Source organism: Dendrobates tinctorius, unplaced genomic scaffold, assembly GCF_039654945.1.
Source record: "Dendrobates tinctorius isolate UK_male_01 unplaced genomic scaffold, ASM3965494v1 ptg000060l, whole genome shotgun sequence".
Classification (NCBI taxonomy): domain Eukaryota; kingdom Metazoa; phylum Chordata; class Amphibia; order Anura; family Dendrobatidae; genus Dendrobates; species Dendrobates tinctorius.
In genome coordinates this window covers 24,339,399-24,360,887 of record NW_027361728.1, presented here as the reverse complement: position 1 = coordinate 24,360,887, position 21,489 = coordinate 24,339,399, and the positions used below count along the sequence as shown (strand labels likewise).

General features: G+C 45.3%; 1 protein-coding gene across 3 annotated transcripts in view; it reads left to right on the top strand.

The window, feature by feature from the left end:
* Positions 1-21,489, top strand: part of MFN1 (mitofusin 1) — a 68,826-nt gene that overhangs the window by 14,817 nt on the left and 32,520 nt on the right. For 2 of the 3 annotated variants that reach the window (XM_073578795.1, XM_073578794.1), the window contains exons 2-3: positions 13,998-14,114; positions 17,777-17,912. In XM_073578795.1, coding sequence (XP_073434896.1) covers positions 14,000-14,114; positions 17,777-17,912 — 251 coding nt within the window. In that variant the 5' untranslated portion in view covers positions 13,998-13,999. Of the gene's footprint in view, positions 1-13,994; positions 14,115-17,776; positions 17,913-21,489 lie in introns of all 3 variants that reach the window. The other variant, XM_073578793.1, reaches the window with a different exon arrangement.

Here is a 21,489-nt window from a genome sequence, read left to right as displayed (position 1 = left end):
AACATTTCTGGTTCAAAGCCCCATATATTTAGTGTTCCATTTGTCCCATTTTTTATATAGTATTTACTCAAAAATTCATTGTTTATGGCAAATCTATATTCCAGCTGACTGTGTTGTCGAAGAACATCCAAAATAATAGAGAAATTAGGAACATCCTCCTTTTTCCACCAGGAAGCCAAAAGATTTTTAATAACTAAGAAAATATGTATTATGACGTACTTAGCCGTAGGGTCAATATTTTCTAGATCAAGAGAGAACAAAGCCATATGAGGAGCGATAATCTTATGATTTGTTAAGGTGTTGATGTGTAAAGTCGTTATACTCCATATACTCTTTAATTTTGGACAACTCCAAAATATGTGAAACATATTGCCTAGAAGGCCACAACCCCTCCAGCAAAGAGGGGAGTTATCCAGACTAATATGGGCAAGTCGTGTTGGAACATAGTCCCATCTCAATAAGACCTTAACATAAGATTCCTGTAGAGACATAGCAATTGTAGAGTTACAGGTGTTTTTAATGGCTTGTTCCCAATTTTCATTTGGGAAAGACGGGTTAAAATCGGTTTCCCATCGAGTAATATAAGCATTTTTAAGCAGGTTGATGTCTTTATTAAAAAAGTTATAGATGTTTCTAAGACTCCATAACGGTTTATGGTTAGGATTCCCAAATAATAAAGAGAAAACTTTTAGGTTAATGTTTTTACTTTTAAGTAATAACTGAATCCTCTCTTTTAAAAAAAATGAAAGAATAAAATTCTGAGGAAGGCAGTCCATATATCCTTTTAATATCGGCAAAGGATAGAAAAGTTGAGCCATTATAAATGTTGCCCACATTTTTAATTTTAGGTTCTAATCAGCATTTAGGTAGAGAGAAATGAAATATTGAAGCTAAAATTTGCAGCGAAAAATCTTTAGTATGATTCTCTCTATCTTCCCCTTTCTGCCATGAGACGTACTATCCCGTCCATGTGCCCTGGGACTTAATTCCCAGGGACGGGATAGTACGTCATAGCGATCAGCGGCGCCCACGTGGTGAGCGCCGCTGATCGCGGCCGAGTGTCAGCTGATTATCACAGCTGACACCCGGCACAATGTGTCAGGGGTGGTCACGGACCGCCCCCGACACGTTAACCCCTTGTACACCGCGATCAAACACGATCGCGGTGTACCGGGGGTTAAAGGGAAGCATCGGCAGGGAGGGGGCTCCCTCCGTGCTTCCCTGAGCCCCCCACGGCAGCGCAATGTGCAGCGCTGCTGCGGGGGGCTCCTTCCCTGCAGGCCCCCAAATCCAAGATGGCGACGGGGACCTTCGGGGGCCTGCAGGGAGCCGGCATCCTCAGTGCCTGCAAGGCGCAGGCACGAGGAAGCCTGCTGCACTGCCTGTGACAGATCGCTGATCTATCACAGTGATCTGTGATGTGACAGATCAGCGATGTCCCACCTGGGACAATGTAATAAAGTTAAAAAAAAAAAGTGTTATAATAATTTTTAAAAAATTACCAAATAAATTAGAAAAAAAAAAAAAAATTCCCCCAATAAATTCATTTTTTGGAAATAAAAAAACAAAACAATAAAAGTACACATATTTGGTATCGCCGCGTCCGTAACGACCTGCCCTATAAAACTGTCCCATTAGTTAGCCCTTTTAGCGAACCCCTTAAAAAATAAAAATAACGAAGCAAAAAATAATGATTTATTATCATACCGCTGAACAAAAAGTGCAATAACGCGCGATCAAAAAGACGCATATAAATATCCATGGTACCGCTGAAAACGTCATCTTGTTCCGCAAAAAAACGAGCCGCCATACAGCATCAGCGAAAAAATAGTTATAGCTCGCAGAATAAAGCGATGCAAAAATAATTATTTTTTATATAAAATAGTTTTCATTGTATAAATCCGACAAATCATAAAAAAAGACCTAAATGAGGTATTGCTGTAACCGTACTGACCCGAAGAATAAAGCCGCTTTATCAATTTTATCGCACGTGGAACGGTGTAAACGCACCGCTCAAAAAGAAATTCATGAAACGCTGGTTTTTGTTCATTCTGCGCCCCAAAAATCGGAATAAAAAGTGATCAAAAAGTCACGTGCCCGAAAATGGTACCAATAAAAACGTCAACTCGTCCCGCAAAAAATAAGACCTCCCATGACTCCGTGGATCAAAATACGGAAAAATTATAGCTCTCAATATGTGGTGATGCAAAAACTATTTTTACAATAAAAAGCGTCTTTTAGCGTGCGACAGCTGCCAAACATAAAAACCGCCATAAATAGTAAATCAAACCCCCCGTTATCACCCCCTTAGGGAAAAATAATAAAATTAAAAAAATGTATTTATTTCCAGTTTCCCATTAGGGTTAGGGCTGAGATTAGGGTTAGGGGTGTGTTGGGGTTAGGGTTATAATTGGGGGGTTTCCACTGTTTGGGCACATCAGATGCTCTCCAAATGCAACGTGGCGTCTGATCTCAATTCCAGCCAATTCTGAGTTGAAAAAGTCAAATGGTGCTCCTTCCCTTCCAAGCTCTGCCATGCGCCCAAACAGTGTTTTACCCCCACATATGGGGAATCAGCCTACTTAGGACAAATTGCAAAACAACTTTTGGGGTCCAATTTCTCCTGGTACACTTAGAAAAATAAAAAATTGGGGGCAAAAATATCATTTTTTGTGGGAAAAAAATGATCTTTTTATTTTCACGCCCGGGCGTTATAAACTTCTGTGAAGCACTTGGGGGTTCAAAGTGCTCACCACACATCTAGATAAGTTCCGTGGGGGGTCTAGTTTCCAAAATGGGGTCACATGTGGGGGGTTTCCACTGTTTAGATACATCAGGGGCTCTCCAAAAGCAACATGACACCCGCAGACCCATCAAAGTCTGCATTCCAAAACGTCACTACTTCCCTTCCGAGACCCGACGTGGGCCCATACAGTAGTTTTCTCCCACATATGGGGTATCAGCGTACTCAGGACAAATTGGACAACATCTTTTGGGGCCCAATTTCTCCTGGTACCCTTGGGAAAATAAAAAAAATTGGTGACTAAAAGATCATATTTGTGGAAAAAATACGATTTTTTTTTTATTTTCACGCCCGGGCGTTATAAACTTTTGTGAAGCCCTTGGGGGTTCAAAGCTCTCACCACACATGTAGATAAGTTCCTTGGGGGTCTTGTTTCCAAAATGGTGTCATTTGTGGGGGGTTTCCACTGTTTTGGTACATCAGGGGTTTTCCAATCGCGACATGGTGTCCGATCTCAATTCCAGCCAAAAACGTCAAATGGTTCTGCTTCCCTTCCGAGCTCTGCCATGCGCCCAAATAGTGGTTTACCCCCACATGTGGGGTATCAGCGTACTCAGAACAAATTTCACAATAACTTTTAGGGTCCTGTTACCCTTGGGAAAATAAAAATTGGGGGTGAAAAGATCATTTTTGTGGAAAAAATATGATTTTTTAATTGTACCGCTGTACGTTATTAACTTCTGTGAAGCCCTTGTGGGTTCAAAGTTCTCACCACAAATCTAGATAAGTTCCTTGGGGGTCTAGTTTCCAAAATGGGGTCGCTTGTGGGGGGTTTCCACTGCTTAGGTACATCAGGGGCTCTCCAAACGTGACATGGCGTCCGATCAGAGTTCCAGACCATTTTGCATTGAAAAAGTCAAACAGCGCTCCTTCCCTTCTGAGCTCAGCCATGCGCCGAAACAGTGGTTCCACCCCCACATATCAGGTATCAGCGTACTCAGGCCAAATTGGACCATAAATTTTGCAGTCCAATTTCTCCTGTTACCCTTGGTAAAATAAAAAAAATTGAACCTGAAGTATTTTTTTTGTGAAAAAAAGTTAAATGTTCATTTTTTTTTTTAAATATTCAAAAAATTCTTGTTACGCACCTAAAGGGTTAATAAACTTTTTGAATGTGGTTTTGAGCGCCTTAAGGGGTGCAGTTTTTAAAATGATGTCACTTTTGGGTATTTTCTATCATATAGACCCCTCAAAGCGGCTTCAAATGTGATGTGGTCCATAAAATTAAAATGGTGTTGCAAAAATGAGAAATCGCTGGTCAATTTTTAACCCTTATAACTTCCTAACAAAAAAAAATTTTGGTTCCAAAATTGTGCTGATGTAAAGAAAACATGTGGGAAATGTTATTAAGTTTTTTGTGTGCCGTATCTCTGTGATTTAAGGGCATAAAAATTCAAAGTTGGAAAATTGCAAAATTTTCGCCAAATTTCCGTTTTTTTCACAAATAAGCGCAAGTTATTTGAATGAAATTTTACCACTAACATGAAGTACAATATGTCCCGAGAAAACAATGTCAGAATCACTGGAATCCATGGAAGCGTTTCAGAGTTATTACCTCATAAAGGGACAGTGGTCAGAATTGTAAAAAATGGCCCGGTCATTAACGTGCAAACCACCCTTGGGGCTTAAGGGGTTAATAGGCCTCATAAGACTCAACCAGGCAGATGTGATGGAATTAAATACTGGGTGAGGGTGGTCACTCAAGGAATGATTAAATAAGTACTTTAAAAGTAAATCTTGCATAGAATTAGATTTATTACAGAATAATTCAATATCTAGCCAAGCAGAAGGGGTCGCCCCCAACCACACCTGACTGTGTGTCCCACTAACAGGAGCTCTGTGGAACGCTCGCTCTGTCTGCAACAAACTTTCTTTTATCCATCATCTTTTTATTACTAACAAACTCCTTCCTCGCCATCACCGAAACCTGGCTCGCCTCCTCTGACACAGCCTCTCCTGCTGCACTCTCATATGGTGGATCCCACCCCAGCTGCAAGCATGGTGGAGGAGTTGGTTTTCTCCTGTCAGATAACTGCTCCTTCACCCCAATCACACTGCCGCCCTCTGTTACCCTCCCTTCCTTTGAGGTGCACTCTGTGCGCATCTACTCCCCCTCCAACTAGCTGTCATATACCGCCCTCCAGGGTCAGCCACCACCTTCTTTGACCACTTCACCACCTGGCTACTTCATTTCCTTTCCACTGATATCCCCAGTATCATCTTGGGCGACTTCAACATCCCCATTGACACTTCCCTCTCAGCTGCCACTAAACTTCTATCTCTCACTTCCTCCTTCGGCCTCACTCAGTGGTCTTCTGCAGCCACTCACAAAGATGGCCACACACTAGACCTCATCTTCACCCGCCTCTGCTCCCTATCTAGCCTCTCTAACTCACCTCTTCCTCTCTCTGACCAGAACCTACTTACATTCTCTTCCCTCTTCTCCTCAGGTTCACAATCCCCACCTCAAAAACTCGCGCACCCTCGCAGAAATCTTCAACACCTCGATATACACTCACTGTCTGAGTCCCTCCTCCCTCTTACAGACATAAGTTCCCTACACAATGCGGATGCCGCTGCCGCTCTATATAACACCACAATAGCTGTAGCTTTGGAATCAGTTGCCTTTCTCAAACATACCAAAGCTCGCAAAATCAACAGACAACCCTGGCACACCAGTCTGACCAACTGAGGCGGGCTTCCAGGGCTGCTGAGCGGAGATGGAAAAAATCCCACTCCAATGAGGACTTCATCACATTCAAACAGTCCCTCACTACTTTCAAAGCCACACTCGCTGCAGCAAAACAAACCTACTTCTCATCTCTCATATCCTCCCTGTCTCACAACCCTAAACAGTTAATCAACACCTTCAATTCTCTCCTCCGCCCCCCAGCACCTCCTCCCTCTCCACTCATCTCAGCTGAAGACTTTGCCTCATTTTTCAAGGAGAAGATTGATAACATCAGAGACAGTTTTGGTCAACAACCCCCAGTGACCTTCCTCCTACCTGCCCTCCTCCCCCAAAACCAACTTCTCCACCATTACAGAAGATCGACTCTCCACTCTACTCTCAAGATCACATCTCACTACCTGTGCACTTGACCCGATCCCATCCCACTTCATCCCAAACCTCACCACAGTCTTCATCCCAACCCTAACCCATCTCTTCAACCAATCACTAACAACTGGTGTTTTCCCCTCAAGCTTTAAACATGCCTCAATCACACCTATCCTCAAAAAGTCCTCTCTTGACCCATCCTCTGTATCGAGCTATCGCCCTGTATCACTTCTCCCCTATGCGTCAAAACTACTGGAACAACACGTCCATCTTGAACTATCCTCCCACCTCTTCTTCTTTTTTTTTTTCTTTTTTTTTTTTTTTTTTTAATTCGTTTATTAAACATCAGGGTACAAAGAATGCACAACATACACATTAGCTTATGATAACAGGCACCATCCAAAGCACACATGAAGTAAAATATAATACAAAAAAGTTGCACACTCTTATAGATGAACAAGGTAATATGTACACTTCCCTCCAGGCATACGTAACAGATAATTATTTATGCATTTTCCAACATATATATCAATCCGATTTCACAAACCTTGTCATATCATGCAATGGTAAGATCTAACTAAAACTTCTAAACTACAGCTAGCACTACATCAACTAATATCTACTATTTCCGCAGCCTGGTTTCCTATATCATATTGTGTTGCCTGTGATGTCTCAGTCTTGCAAAGTAAGGTGAGAGGAATTCCACCTCTCCCAGATCTTTTCAAATGTACCCGGGCATCCCCTATTTTGGTATAACGTGCGCTCATATTGAACCATTGAATTCACCAACTTGATCCAAAATGTAAGGATAGGACATGAACCCCCCCCATCCACCGCAGCGCCAGCACCTTCCGCACCATAAACGTCTCGCGCAAGAAGACCCCAGTGTAGCGATCCCAAATCTCCTCCCATACCCCAAACAAGCAGACCAATGCCTCTAGAGGGACAGGGGTCTACACCAAGGACGTCAGTAGTGTAGTACCTCTTTCCAGTAGTGTAGGATAGTGGGACATTGCCACACCATATGAATAAAATCAGCCTCTGGCGAGTGACATTGCATACATTCTGAAGACTGAAGCCGACCCATCCTGAAAAGTCGCCTCGGAGTCAAATATGATTGATTTATTATATACAATTGTATCATTCTGATATTAATAGATGGTGATACTCCAATCGGCGACTCCAGAATCTCCTCTCTTTGCGTATCAGGGATGAGTCGTTCCCACCTCATCTTAATAGAGCTTATGGCCGATTCTACCCCTACTGACAGCATATATGTATATAAGGAGGATATGAGACCCTGGGGGCCCTGCGAATTAAGAATTCCTATCAGAGGTAATGACGAGATAGTACAGTCCACACCCCTGTCCCTCATATGTGATTGAAGAGCCGATCTCAGCTGCAAATAGCGGAAAAACTGAGATCTCGGAATATCATGTGTGGCCTGCAATTGTTCAAAAGACTTTAAGGTCCCCTGGTCATATAAGTCACCCACTGAAGAAACGCCACACTGGGTCCAAAAAACAGCGGATGGGTGATTCAGCAGCTCGGGAAAATAGTTATTACTCCACAGAGGCATTTCCGCCATAACATCTTTAAACCCTATTACCTTATAATCGTGCCAGCCGGAGCAGGGATAGCAGACATGGAGCATTGGTTTTTTCCAACTCAAGAAAACCTAATGGGCAATCCGCTTGTGCAGCGTGAAGCAGGTGGCTTTCAGAATTAGGGAGACAATTACCCGGCATCCATTTATTTAAAGCTTTAGCCTGCCCGGCTAAGTAATATAGGAAAAAATCTGGCAGCGCCGCCCCACCTTCCTTCCTTGGTCTTTGCAAAGTGGACAATTTAAGTTTGGGCCTAGTTTTCCCCAAAATAAAGGACGTGACCAGGGAGTTAATCTTAACAAAAAAGGACTTGGGCACCGCTACCGCACTGTGTTGGAGCGAGTAGCCAAATTTAGGGAGCAGTATCATTTTAATAAGATTAATGCGTCCAGCCACAGATAATGGGAGTCTACTCCACGATGCAAATTTAGCTTTAACCAGTTCCAGCAAAGGATGGACATTAAGTTGTAGATCAAGCGTACTATTATTGGATATATGGATGCCCAAATATTTAAAACTAGATACGATAGACAGCGAGGAGAGAGCCTCCAGCTGGGGCATCGAGGCATGGGAAAGGGGTAACAGGGCAGACTTTTCCCAATTTATATGTAAACCTGAATATTTACTAAATCTATCTATAAGGGTTATCACCTGTGGCAAAGTGTCTTCCACATCATTCAAGAATATCACCATGTCATCGGCATATAGGCCTATGGTATCTACCCGGCCTGCTATATCTATACCTCGATTGCAAGGGCGAAGAGAGCCAGGGAAAGAGGGCAACCCTGACGGGTACCCCTATGCAATGCAAAAGACTCAGATATAGAATTATTTATTATAATAGGGGCCTTGGGTTTCATGTATAATATTTTGATCCATGTTATAAATTTATTGCCAAAGCCATACCTTTGCAAACATGCGGAGAGAAAAGGCCATTCAAGAGAGTCAAAAGCCTTGGCAGCATCTAACGATGCCAATGCCCATCTGTTGTCTGGCACCAAGGAGCTATATTGGACTATTGACTGGACTCTTCTGATGTTAATAGAAGTACTTTTACCAGGCATAAAACCCGTTTGATCTGGATGTATAAGATTCAATATAATTGAATTCAGTCTAGTAGCTAGAATCTTGGTGAAAATTTTATAGTCCACATTTACTAATGAAATGGGACGATAGGATCCACATTCCAAAGGGTCCTTCCCCTCCTTCCGAAGCACTATGATATAAAAGGACTCGGGCATAGAATTCCCTTTCCATATTCCCCGAAATACCTTTACCAAAAGTGGCGTCAATATATCTCGATACTTCCTGTATAGTTCAATAGGTAACCCATCAGGTCCTGGGGCCTTCCCAGAAGCCATATCTGTCATAGCATTATCTATCTCCTCTGCGGTCAACTCAGCATCCATAAGGGCTCGCTGTTCTGAATCTAATATAGGGAATGATATATCTGACAAATAGTCTAAACACCCCAAAGTGTCAAAGTCACTTTTAGATTCATATAATGACCTGTAGTAATCCTGAAAGCAGCCAAGAATATCCTCGGTCGAATACACCAGTGTACCGTCCACCCTACGTGCAATATCGTATTAGAGGTGTTATGTTGGCGCACCAAATAGGCCAAGAATTTGCCCGTCTTGTTCCCCAATTCAACATAGGATTGGCGGGTGAATAGTTTGCGCTTAGATTTAGCGTCCACATGCTGAGTATATAACCTCTGGGCAGCCAGCCACTCACTTCTGTTCCCGCTATTCTGGTTAGATACATATGTTGCCTCTGCGTCTTTCAGTCGTTGCTCCACCTCGTCATCCTCCCTTGCAGTCACCCGCTTAATATAAGAGATCGTGGAGGATAAACAGCCCCTCAGGTATGCCTTAAGGGCGTCCCAAAATAAATTAATATCCTGGGGTTCCGGATGGGACGCGATGAAGCAATTCAACTGATCAATCGTTCTGTCGGGAGACCCCATCAGTTTCAACCAGAAAAGATTTAACTTCCAAGCTATCCCACTGTTTACTTGCCCATATTTGAGTTTAAGGATGACCGGACTATGGTCTGAGATCCCCCTACTTCCATGCTCTATATCAGTCATCCACATTGCCAGACCGCTAGAACCAAATATATAGTCTATATGTGATAGAGAGCATTTAGTGGATGAGTGGCAGGTATATTCCCTTAACTCAGGGTGACGCACCCTCCACAAATCCAGCCACCCGCCACCCCCCATAAATGACAACTGGGTTGTAGTCGTTGGAGAGGACCCCCCAGTCGCTCCATCATCCAGCCTCAATTTATTGTTCATGACCATATTAAAGTCGCCCATACAAATAATATCTGCGTCTGGGTAGTTAAGTGCAAAACTCATTGCCTTCTGTAGAATGGATATACGAGCCGGAGAGGGGTTATAAATGCATAAGACCACATATTTCCTGGTGTTTATCAGTGCATGGACAAAGACAAAACGACCCTCGGGATCCCTCCGAGTTTCCCTCGCCTCCCATTTGACGTCTTTATGTACCAACAGCGAGACCCCCCTCGAGTAGCTGGTATGGAATGTATGGGCAGACCATTGTACCCAGGGTTTCTGCACGCATCGCGCCGTATCCCTAGTCAGGTGCGTCTCCACCAAGGCCACAATGTGAGGGCGATAATATCTGACCTGTGAAAAAACCTTGATCTTTTTTCGAGGAGTTTTTATTCCCCTCACATTCCATGTCACACATATTACCTCCGACCCCATATTTTACTCCGCTGAACATGGTGCATAGTATTACCTGGGCAAAACTTAGAGACATCAGTTAGAGGCCGAGATTGTTGTTGACTGCGATTATAAACTAAAAAATACCAAAAACCACTACGGAAAAAAAACATAGTGAAAAAACAACATAGGAGCAGAGTCCTGTACTCCCATCACTAAACAAATAAGGGGATACCATCACTGAGCCCAGTGTCCGGTATTGTTGAAAGCCTGGACGCCTTCGCGTAAAGCTCCAATCAGCTGATTAATAGAAAAATATCGGCTAGCAATAAATGCACTAGGATTCTTTTTCAGCAGACCCTCCATGGGATCACAGCCACTCCGCCGGGTCTGTAAAAAACAGAGTAGAACCCCCGTGGACCACCCGGAGCCGGGCCGGGTAAATCATCGAATATACAACATTCCTCTCCCGAAGATGTCTTTTGACCTCCGTAAACTGTGCCTGTTGTTTCTGGAGTTCCGCAGAGAAATCTGGGAAAATCGAGATCGTGGCATTATTGAACTTGATAGGACTCTTTTGCCGTGCCAGACGTAGAGCCACGTCTCTATCTCTGCAATTGAGGATGCGAACCAGAAAGGGTCTAGGCGGGGCTCCAGGAGGAAGAGGCCTAGTAGGGACTCTGTGAGCCCTTTCCACCGCAAAGATTGAGGAGAATTCATCGCCCAAAGTGGTTTTAAGCCAGTCTTCTAGGAATTGCTCCGGGTGTTGTCCTTCCGATCGCTCCGGCAGGCCTATTATTCGGATGTTGTTCCGTCACATTCTATTCTCCAGGTCGTCTGCTTTTTGCCTCCACGCATTCATGGAGCCTGCCACTTTTGTTAGTTTAGCTTCCATGGGTGTGATGGTGTCCTCTACCTGGGATACTCGCGTCTCCACCTCCATAATGCGTCCCTTCATGGCTTGCATATCCTGTCGGAGGCGTCCCACTTCGGTATATACGTCCTCTATCTTCCCAGTCAGAGACGTCCTGGTTAAGGAGATGGCCTGCATGAGTTGTTCAGACGCCTGCTTAAGGGTTAATTCCTTCTCGCTCTCCTCCCCACCCTCAGTGGGGCGGCTCTTACGCTGAGCTTGTGAGGGATTACTTTTATTAGATCTTGGGCCCTCAGCATGGTCTAATCTGGCATATTATTTTAACCTCTCAGCCGCTGTTCCAGACCCCTTAGAACGACTCATTTTAACACACCAGTGCGCAGCCGGGTAGTAGAGACAATGCACTCCAAAGCCCCCTGAGTCAGAGTTACAGATGGGAATAGTGATCAAATGGTGGCTGCAGGGTCTCAGGAGCAGCACCGACCCACAGCGTCTCACAGGGAGGCAGTGTCCAGCTCCAGGCGGCCGACAAGGGCCCTGTAACTCAGGGAGAGACCCCAGGACCAGATAGAGGCAACAGCCAAGGAGGGGATCTAAGTCCCTACAATGGTAGCGCCGGCAGGGCAGGCAATATAATAGGGCAGGCAATATAATAGAGAGGGGAGCGCGGGGCCCAATCTTTCTGGTCACACATCGCTTGCTCCCCTCAGTCAGTCAGAATCTCTCACCCTCCTGCTGCTCCCACAGCGCTTCATCAAAGGAGCCCGGCGCCGCGTCTCGCACATGCAGAGCGCGCACCTTCAAGATGGCCGCCGCTCTGTGCAGGCCCCGCCGGCCGCCCGAATCCTCACAGCTGCGGGCACTTCAAAGATCCAGCCCCGCTCTCCCGCGGGGGTCCAGGAGCGCCCCCAAGTCCAGAGGGGTCAGAAGACGGGTGAGTACACCACCGGAATGTGGGTCTGCTGGCCGGATAATCCACAGGATGGCAGGAGCTCTCAAAAGCGCGTCCGCACCGCAGCGCTACATAGCCACGCCCCCCCACCTCTCCTCTTGCTCCCTCCTTGACCACTTGCAGTCTGACTTCCGGCCACACCACTCCACTGAAACTGCCCTAACTAAGGTCACCAATGGCCTACTAGCTGCCAAGGCCAAGCGACACTACTCTGTCCTCCTCCTCCTGGACCTGTCCTCTGCCTTTGACACGGTGGACCATTCCCTATTACTACAGACCCTCTCATCTCTTGGTATCACAGACTTGGCCCTATCTTGGATTGCGTCATACCTAGCAGACCGGACATTCAGCGTCTCCCATTCGCACACCACCTCCTCACCGCGCCCCCGCAAGGTTCAGTCCCGCAAGGTTCAGTCCTAGGGCCCCTGCTCTTCTCCGTTTACACCTTCGGCCTCGGACAGCTCATAGAATCTCATGGCTTTCAGTATCATCTCTATGCTGATGACACACAGATCTACATCTCTGGACCAGATATCACCTCCCTACTAAACAGAATCCCTCAATGTCTGTCTGCTATTTCATCCTTCTCCGCTAGATTTCTAAAACTTAATATGGACAAAACAGAATTAATCATCTTTCGCCCATCTCATGTGACCCCCCCCACCCCCAACGGACCTATCCATTAAAGTAAACGGCTGCCCAATCTCTCCAGTCCCACAAGCTCGCTGCCTCGGGGTTATCCTTGACACTGATCTCTCTTTTAAACCACATATCCAAGCCCTTTCCGTTTCCTGCCGACTTCAACTCAAAAATATTTCACGGATCCGTACATTCCTCAACCAAGAATCTGCAAAAACCCTAGTCCATGCCCTCATCATCTCCCACCTTGACTACTGCAACCTCCTGCTCTGTGGCCTCCCCTCAAACACTCTCGCACCCCTCCAATCTATTCTTAACTCTGCTGCCCGACTATTCCACCTGTCCCCCCGCTATTCCCCGGTCTCTCCCCTCTGTCAATCCCTGCACAGGCTCCCCATTACCCAAAGACTCCAGTTCAAAACCCTAACCATGACATACAAAGCCATCCACAACCTGAGTCCTCCGTACATCTGTGACCTAGTCTCCGGGTACTTACCTGCACGAAACCTCCGATCCTCACAAGATCTCCTTCTGTACTCCCCTCTTATCTCCTCTTCCCACAATCGCATACAAGATTTCTCCCGCGCATCCCCTCTACTCTGGAACTCTCTACCACAACATATCAGACTCTCGCTTACCATGGAAACCTTCAGAAAGAACTTGAAGACCTACCTCTTCCGACAAGCCTACAACTTGCAGTAACCACCGATCCACCAAACCGCTGCACGACCAGCTCTACCCTTGCGTTGTAGATTGTGAGCCCTCGCGGGAAGGGTCCTCTCTCATCCTGTACCAGTCGTGACTTGTATTGTTTAAGATTACTGTACTTGTATGTATTGTATACACCCCTCCTCACATGTAAAGCGCCATGGAATAAATGGCGCTATAATAATAAATAATAATAATAAGCCAGGCTTGATGATAAGCCTTAATGTTGGGAAGACCCAAACCTCCATTCCGCCTATTTTAATGCAGAATATCTAAGGCCACTCTAGCCTTTTTTTTTTTCCCCAAATAAAGATTTTAATTAAATTTTGGATTTTCCCTATTAGTGAAGGATGGATAGCCAATGGTAATGTCCTAAAAATATATAAAATTTTTGGTAAAATGAATGACTTGACCACCAAAATTTTGCCCATCAATGAAAGATCAACAAGGTTAAATTTAACAAAATCCAATGGGGGGTGATTTTCAGTAACGTAATGTGGAAACCATAATTTCTTATTCAGAAGATCTGTAATTCGGCGAGACCCTGAAACTCTTAGACCTTCCCCGGCCACGATGTGTAATTGCCAGTGTATGTACAATACGTAGACTGTTTTATTACTTTAATTAAGACGTTTTTACTTTTTGCTTTGCATAGTAGAGATGGAAGAGAAGGGCGTCTCTCCCCTAAAGCACTTTGTGCAAGCGAAGAAAGCGATCACCTCCATCTTCGACCAGCTGGTAGAGTACATCAGTGATGGCGTGATATTCGTAGAAGGTGAGAGGTTCTTCTAATGCCTGATTTAACTTTTGATTTCTGGAAATGTTTTGTATGCTTTTAGTCAGTTTTCAGTGTCCGACCCTTCACCATGTGTTATTTTTACTAAAGGGAATGGTATATCAGCTGCTTAGAGACTATGGCTGCTGCCTGCCATGCTGGAACGGGTACAAATGTTAAAACGCAGGGACCACCTTGCACCCACTAGCACTGAAACAAAAACCAGCAAATAACTCCAGCGGATGCTTCCTACTTGGCCATAAAATCCATTTTATTTTTATCTTTTAAAATGGTTCCATGTGGCAGAAACCCAAATATATACAGGGGGTCAGAAGAAAAAAGGGCACACTGCTGCTTTATGCGTGCAGACTACGCGTTTCGACCTTACTAGGTCTTCTTCTAGGAAAGACCTAGAAGAAGACCTAGTAAGGTCGAAACGCGTAGTCTGCACGCATAAAGCAGCAGTGTGCCCTTTTTTCTTCTGACCCCCTGTATATATTTGGGTTTCTGCCACATGGAACTATTTTAAAAGATGGCCATAAAATCCATTTTATTTTTAAGTAGGAAGCATCCGCTGGAATTATTTGCTGTTTTTTGTTTCTATTGCAACATGGGTGTGCCTCTCCCATTACAACTCCGTGCGGCTTCCTGGCAGTGAGCAGAACCACTAAGGACGTCTAACTGGGTGAGCTGGCTATAATTTTTCTTGTTTGCACTAGCACTGAAGATCCTAACAAGGACAGTGCTGCATACAGTAGGCCTGATATATTAGAAATGGACAATCTTAGGCCGAGTATTTATTGCAACCAATCAGATTATTGTAGTTATTTTTACAGCTTACGTTAACTAATCAGTTCAAATAATTTTCTGAAATTGCTTTTTCGTATGCTCACACTCATCTGTAGATATACTAGTTGATTTGAACTTGTATACAGTGGCTTGCAAAAGTAATCTCCCCCTTGGCTTTTTATTTATTTTGTTACACTACAAACTGTTGAAATATTTTTAGAATCCGATTTGTGTGTGATGCATCACCACTAAATAGTCTCAGTTGGTAAAGTGAAAAAAATATACGGTAGGCATAAATTAAATTTATGGGATCAAATAACTAAATTTCGGTATGTGCATATGTATTCACCCCTTTTGCTATGAAGCCCCTAAACATTTCTGGTGGTTCAATTATCTTAAGTTACATGCTTAGTGAAAGGAAGCCCACCTGTGTGCAATCTAATGTCACATGATCTGTCAGTATATACACACCTTTGCTGAAAGGCCACAGAGGCTACAACAGCATTAAGGAAGAGGCACCACTAACCAAACACCATGAAGACTAAGGAGCTCTCCAAACAAGTCAGAGATAAAGTTAAGTACAAGCCATGGTTGGGTTATTTAAAAAAATATATACAGTGTGTCCGTAAAGTCATGGTGCACTTTTGACCAGTTACTGGAAAGCAACAAAAAAGATAGAAACTATCCCAGTTTCACACCTATTCAGTGCAGTTCGATGTGGGCTCTATTTGTTGCCCTACACACATCCAAACGATAGTGAAGTTCTTGCCACACACGGGTAAGGACGTCTGGTGTAACAGAGTGAATAATGTCTGTGATTCTCTGTTTTAAGTGATTAATGTCGTTGATACGTTCAATGTACACATGTTGCTTCTAGTGATGAGCGAGTATACTCGTTGCTCGGGTCTCCCTGAGCATGCTCGGTTGGTCTCTGAGTATTTTGGCGTGCTCGGAGATTTAGTTTTCATTGCTTCAGCTGCATTGGATATAATTCCACACCAAACATAAAAAAGAGGGTGGACAAAAGTATTGGCACTGTTCGAAAAATCATGTGATGCTTCTTTAATTTGTGTAATTAACAGCACCTGTAACTTACCTGTGGCACCTAACAGGTGTTGGCAATAACTAAATCACACTTGCAGCCAGTTGACATGGATTAAAGTTGACTCAGCCTCTGTCCTGTGTCCTTGTGTGTACCTCATTGAGCATGGAGAAAAGAAAGAAGACCAAAGAGCTGTCTGAGGACTTGAGAAACCAAATTGTGAGGAAGCATGAGCAATCTCAAGGCTACAAGTCCATCTCCAAAGACCTGAATGTTCCTGTGTCTACCGTGCGCAGTGTCATCAAGAAGTTTAAAGCCCATGGCACTGTGGCTAACCTCCCTAGATGTGGACGGAAAAGAAAAATTGACAAGAGATTTCAACGCAAGATTGTGCGGATATTGGATAAAGAACCTCGACTAACATCCAAACAAGTTCAAGCTGCCCTGCAGTCCGAGGGTACAACAGTGTCAACCCGTACTATCCGTTGGCGTCTGAATGAAAAGGGACTGTATGGTAGGAGACCCAGGAAGACCCCACTTCTTACCCCGAGACATAAAAAAGCCAGGCTGGAGTTTGCCAAAACTTACCTGAAAAAGCCTAAAACGTTTTGGAAGAATGTTCTCTGGTCAGATGAGACAAAAGTAGAGGTTTTTGGGCAAAGGCATCAACATAGAGTTTACAGGAGAAAAAAAGAGGCATTCAAAGAAAAAAACACGGTCCCTACAGTCAAACATGGCGGAGGTTCCCTGAAGTTTTGGGGTTGCTTTGCTGCCTCTGGCACTGGACTGCTTGACCGTGTGCATGGCATTATGAAGTCTGAAGACTACCAACAAATTTTGCAGCATAATGTAGGGCCCAGTATGAGAAAGCTGGGTCTCCCTCAGAGGTCATGAGTCTTCCAGCAGGACAATGACCCAAAACACACTTCAAAAAGCACTAGAAAATGGTTTGAGAGAAAGCACTGGAGACTTCTAAGGTGGCCAGCAATGAGTCCAGACCTGAATCCCATAGAACACCTGTGGAGAGATCTAAAAATGGCAGTTTGGAGAAGGCACCCTTCAAATATCAGGGACCTGGAGCAGTTTGCCAAAGAAGAATGGTCTAAAATTCCAGCAGAGCATTGTAAGAAACTCATTGATGGTTACCGGAAGCGGTTGGTCGCAGTTATTTTGGCTAAAGGTTGTGCAACCAAGTATTAGGCTGAGGGTGCCAATACTTTTGTCTGGCCCATTTTTGGAGTTTTTTGTGAAATGATCAATGCTTTGCTCTTTGCTTCATTCTCTTTTGTGTTTTTTCATTTAAGACAAATTAAATGAAGATAATACCAAAGAATTTGTGTTTGCAATCATTTTCAGGAAGAAACTGAGTATTATCTGACAAAATTGCAGGGGTGTCAATACTTTTGGCCACAACTGTATGTTTAACATGGCGTACGCATGATCTTGCGTTTGCATGCGTTCGTCTGCAGTTTCATGTGCATGCGGTTTTCCAGGTGTGCATCTAGGCACGCCGGACGCAACATGTTGCATTTTTGGGTCCGTCCAAAGGCGTGAAAAAAAACGCTTTACAGTCTATGGGAACGCAGGTGTGCGCATGGACGTGCGTCCGCTTGCGTACGCATGTGTTTTAAGAGTAAACACTGGTTTAAACCACCCCCTACACAAAGAAACATTGTTTGCTGGAGTCTGTTTCAAGGATTTTTCAAGGATTTTCCTCCTGTGAAATGTGACAACTAGAGAACACATGCGCATAAAAAACGCAAACGCATGCAAAAACGCATGGTTTTTTTGTACAAATTTCCAAAAATGCAACTTTTCTTTTCTTACATAGAAACTTATCGAAATCCAGAATTAAGAAACATAACAACTGAAGATGACCTAAGGGAGATACAGAGCTATAAAAGAAAGCTGGCTGGAATTGGCGAAGTTTTGTCACGGAGACACATGAAAGTGGCATTTTTTGGAAGGTATTCCTAAAATATTTCAATATTGAATATGAATATTAACGCTCTGTTAAAAATTAGGCATTTCCACATAAGTAAAATGTTTAAAATGGCTACTTAATAAGGGGTTAAACGAGAGACACCTTTTTTGATTTAACATGTATTTTTGGTTGAAAATAATTTTTGCAATCGGATTTCAAAATTTGACACCGTTTGGCTTTCACAGGCTTTCTGATCATCGCTGGCTGCTAAGTTAATGGAGAATCTGTAAATCTGCTTGTTCTGATGGGGAATTTTATTAATCTTTTATCTTGTAGTGAGTTTCTCTCAGCTGATGTATGACGACAAAGTTCAGCTCAATTTTGCCGTGGCTTGTGGTCATAAATCAGTTGAGAGTAGCACAGAGAAAGAGATAACAATTGCAAACTCCTAGTCAAAACCCGCTTCCTACTTTGCCTCCCAACATACGACATACCAGTACGTCGTGTCAGGAAGGGGTTAAACGATACGGGGATTTTTTTTAAAGATAAATGTATTTATGGATCTAAAAAAATTATTGAAATTTGTTTTAAAATTTTACACCTTTCAGCGGCTCATTGTTTCCCTGCTCATTGGGGGTTTCTAAATGAGTTAAACAATCTTTCACCACTTTGAGCATGTCAAACCAGCCAAATCATGGAATAATAATGGCTGCAGTGCTGAGTATAATATAGTTTTTATTTTCGCTTCCCCCCCTCCCCCCCCAAACTGACTGCCGTATGATGAGATCTGAAAGTGTTTGATGATGATGCATAACTCAGCTCTTCTGTATCTCTGACAGTAACTGCAGAGATCAGTGAGAAGAGGAAGGCATGTTCTATTCTCCCCTGTGTGACACTGCCTTCTTATGATTGGTCATCCTCACGCAGTGGAAGTAGTGCACCCTCTCTGAGGCAAATTTCTGATAATGCCCAGTTGAACCATAACATAAATTATAGCGTAGCTTATTACAAGCTAATATATCTGCAATAGAGAGGAGAAATGTAAAAAAATTCACAAAGGTGTCCATATTGTTTAACACCTTTCTCAACAAATGATGTTCTGGTGCGTGATATGTCAGGTGGCAATGTATGAAGCGGGCTGAGGCGCTATGCCAACACCATACCCCTGAGATGCCAACTTTCATAACCATTTAAATGCCTTTGTCAATCACTGACAGACAGCAGCCTGTAATTCATACAAATGTAAGTGCCCCCCCCCCAACAACACATTTGTTGCTTGTCATGGTATCTGTGGGCTTAAGACCCGAATGCCTGTGAACAGGCGTAATAAAATTCCCTTTTATTCGGTCGTCCATGACAGCACCACCTGAGAGAGGGGATCCGCCCTTTAGGAACAGGAAACCTACAGATACAAAAAGGGTGGCACCTCTCCCACGCATCAGTTGGTTTCCTGTCCCTAGAGGACAGGACTCTCTACAGATCGTCCGTCATGGAATCTTCATTGAATACCCAGGCCGGCTGACCGACCCAGGTAGCGAGGGGGTCTCCTACCTCGGTCAGTGCGGGGTCCCTGGAAGCGCCACGGTGGGGCCGGGTAGGTCACCACGGCAGTGGACGAAGCAGGTGGAGCAGGGGTCCGGTGGATGCCGTCTCCAAAGCCAGCACCTGGTATGTATGCCCCGGTGCGCTTCCCCAGGCCCGGTCCTTCCGGTCGGTGCTGTCCCCTGGCCGGGCTCATGGCGGCGGGCGCGGGGGGGGGGCTGGCACTCCGGGCAGGGCTGCGCGGCTCCTTCGCGCGCGCTCCCGCAGGGCTCTGTGAGCGGCGGAAGTGACGCGGCGGAAGGGGCGGAGCGATAGCGCCGATACCGGAAGTCGGGTGCCGGCCGACCTCCGGCGCGCGCCGCGGGTGCATGCCGGTCCGGGGGTCGCGCGGCGACCCGGCGAAGGCAAGGAGGGCCGGAGCATGGGGGAGGGAACGCAAAGCCGGGTGGGTGGTGCTATGGCAGGTTGCCTGCTGACCCGGACAGGAGGCCATATAAGGCAGATGGGGACGCCGCTGGGGTGCTTCTGAAGGCCCCAGCAATGGATACGTCGGAAGCCCCCTTAGTCCAGCAGGACGAGGCGCAGGAGCGCCCGCAGAAACAGGCCAATACGAGTAGCCAGCAGAAGAAACGGAGACGAACTAGCGACCAGAGCCGCGAAAGTTCCTCCAGAAAGGACCCCCCTGCCTCCCTCCGTGATCCGGTACCTGCCTCATTTGCATGGGTAAGAGATCTCCGTGAATGTACCCTGATGCAGTGTTCCCTTATGTTCTTTTTCAGGGGAAGAAGGTTACGGGAAAACAGAAACACAGGGAATGTGCCCTCTGTAGTTCCCCCCTACCAGATGGCCACCCTAAAAAGTTATGCCAGCCATGCATACGGCAGACGGTAGGAGTTATTAAGGACAGGGAGTCCAGGGGTAGATTGTCAGGCCCTTATACTCTCCCCCGTTTATGCAGGTAGCGGAAGAGACACCTGACTTCACTTCAAACCTGAGAGACATGATCAGGGCAGAAATGAAAGCTTTACCTCAAAGAGAACCTTCTAGGAGAAGAGAGGCTAGTGGTTCAGGCTCGGAGGCCTCAGTCGCCCCTGGGAAGGGGGACAATTCCTCGGACTCCTCGGCCTCCTCGTCGTCTTCCTCGGATGAAGACTCTAGCCGGTTCTGCTTCCCCTTAGACCAGATGGACAGATTAGTGAAAGCTATACGGTCCACCATGGGGGTAGCGGAAAAAAAACGGGAACTCTCAGCACAGGACATAATGTTCGGGGGGTTGGACCCCAAAAAACGTAAAGTTTTTCCATTGAACGAAAAGGTTCAGAGCCTAATTGATAGAGAATGGAAGAGACCGGAGAAAAGGGGCTCCATGCCACCAGCCTTTAAGCGGAGATACCCCTTTGATAACCCGGTAGTAAACAGATGGGATAAAGCCCCGAAACTAGATGCAGCAGTAGCCAAAGCATCTAAAAAATCCGCCATACCGTTTGACGATATGGCCTCCCTGAAAGATCCGTTAGATAAAAAAGCGGATTCTTTCCTTAAAGGGACATGGGAGATGTCAGCAGGCGCGTTAAGACCAGCGGTAGCTGCCACCTGTACAGCCAGATCTATGATGGTCTGGCTAGATCAGCTAGATTCCGAACTAAGAGATGGAGCTTCAAGATCATCTATTCGGAAAAATTTGCCCATCATTCAGAATGCCGCGGCGTTTTTAGCCGATGCTTCTGCAGACTCTGCAAGAATGGCGGCTAAAGCCGCAGGTCTGTCTAATGCAGCGCGAAGAGCGCTCTGGTTAAAATGCTGGCCAGGAGATATTCAAGCCCGGTCCCGTCTCTGTTCCATTCCCTGCGAGGGGGAGTACCTATTCGGCCCCGTCTTGGACGAATTGTTGGAGAAAGCTGGAGATGACAAAAAGAAATTTCCCAGTCTCCCGAACCCCTCTTACAGACGTCCCTTTGCCAGGAAAGGGTTTTTCCGGAGAAGGCCGTCCAGAGATCAGGGCAGATGGGATGACAAAAAAAGGAAAGGTACAGGATTCATGTTTGGGGGAGGGCGCCAGGAAGGTCCAGCTCGGGATA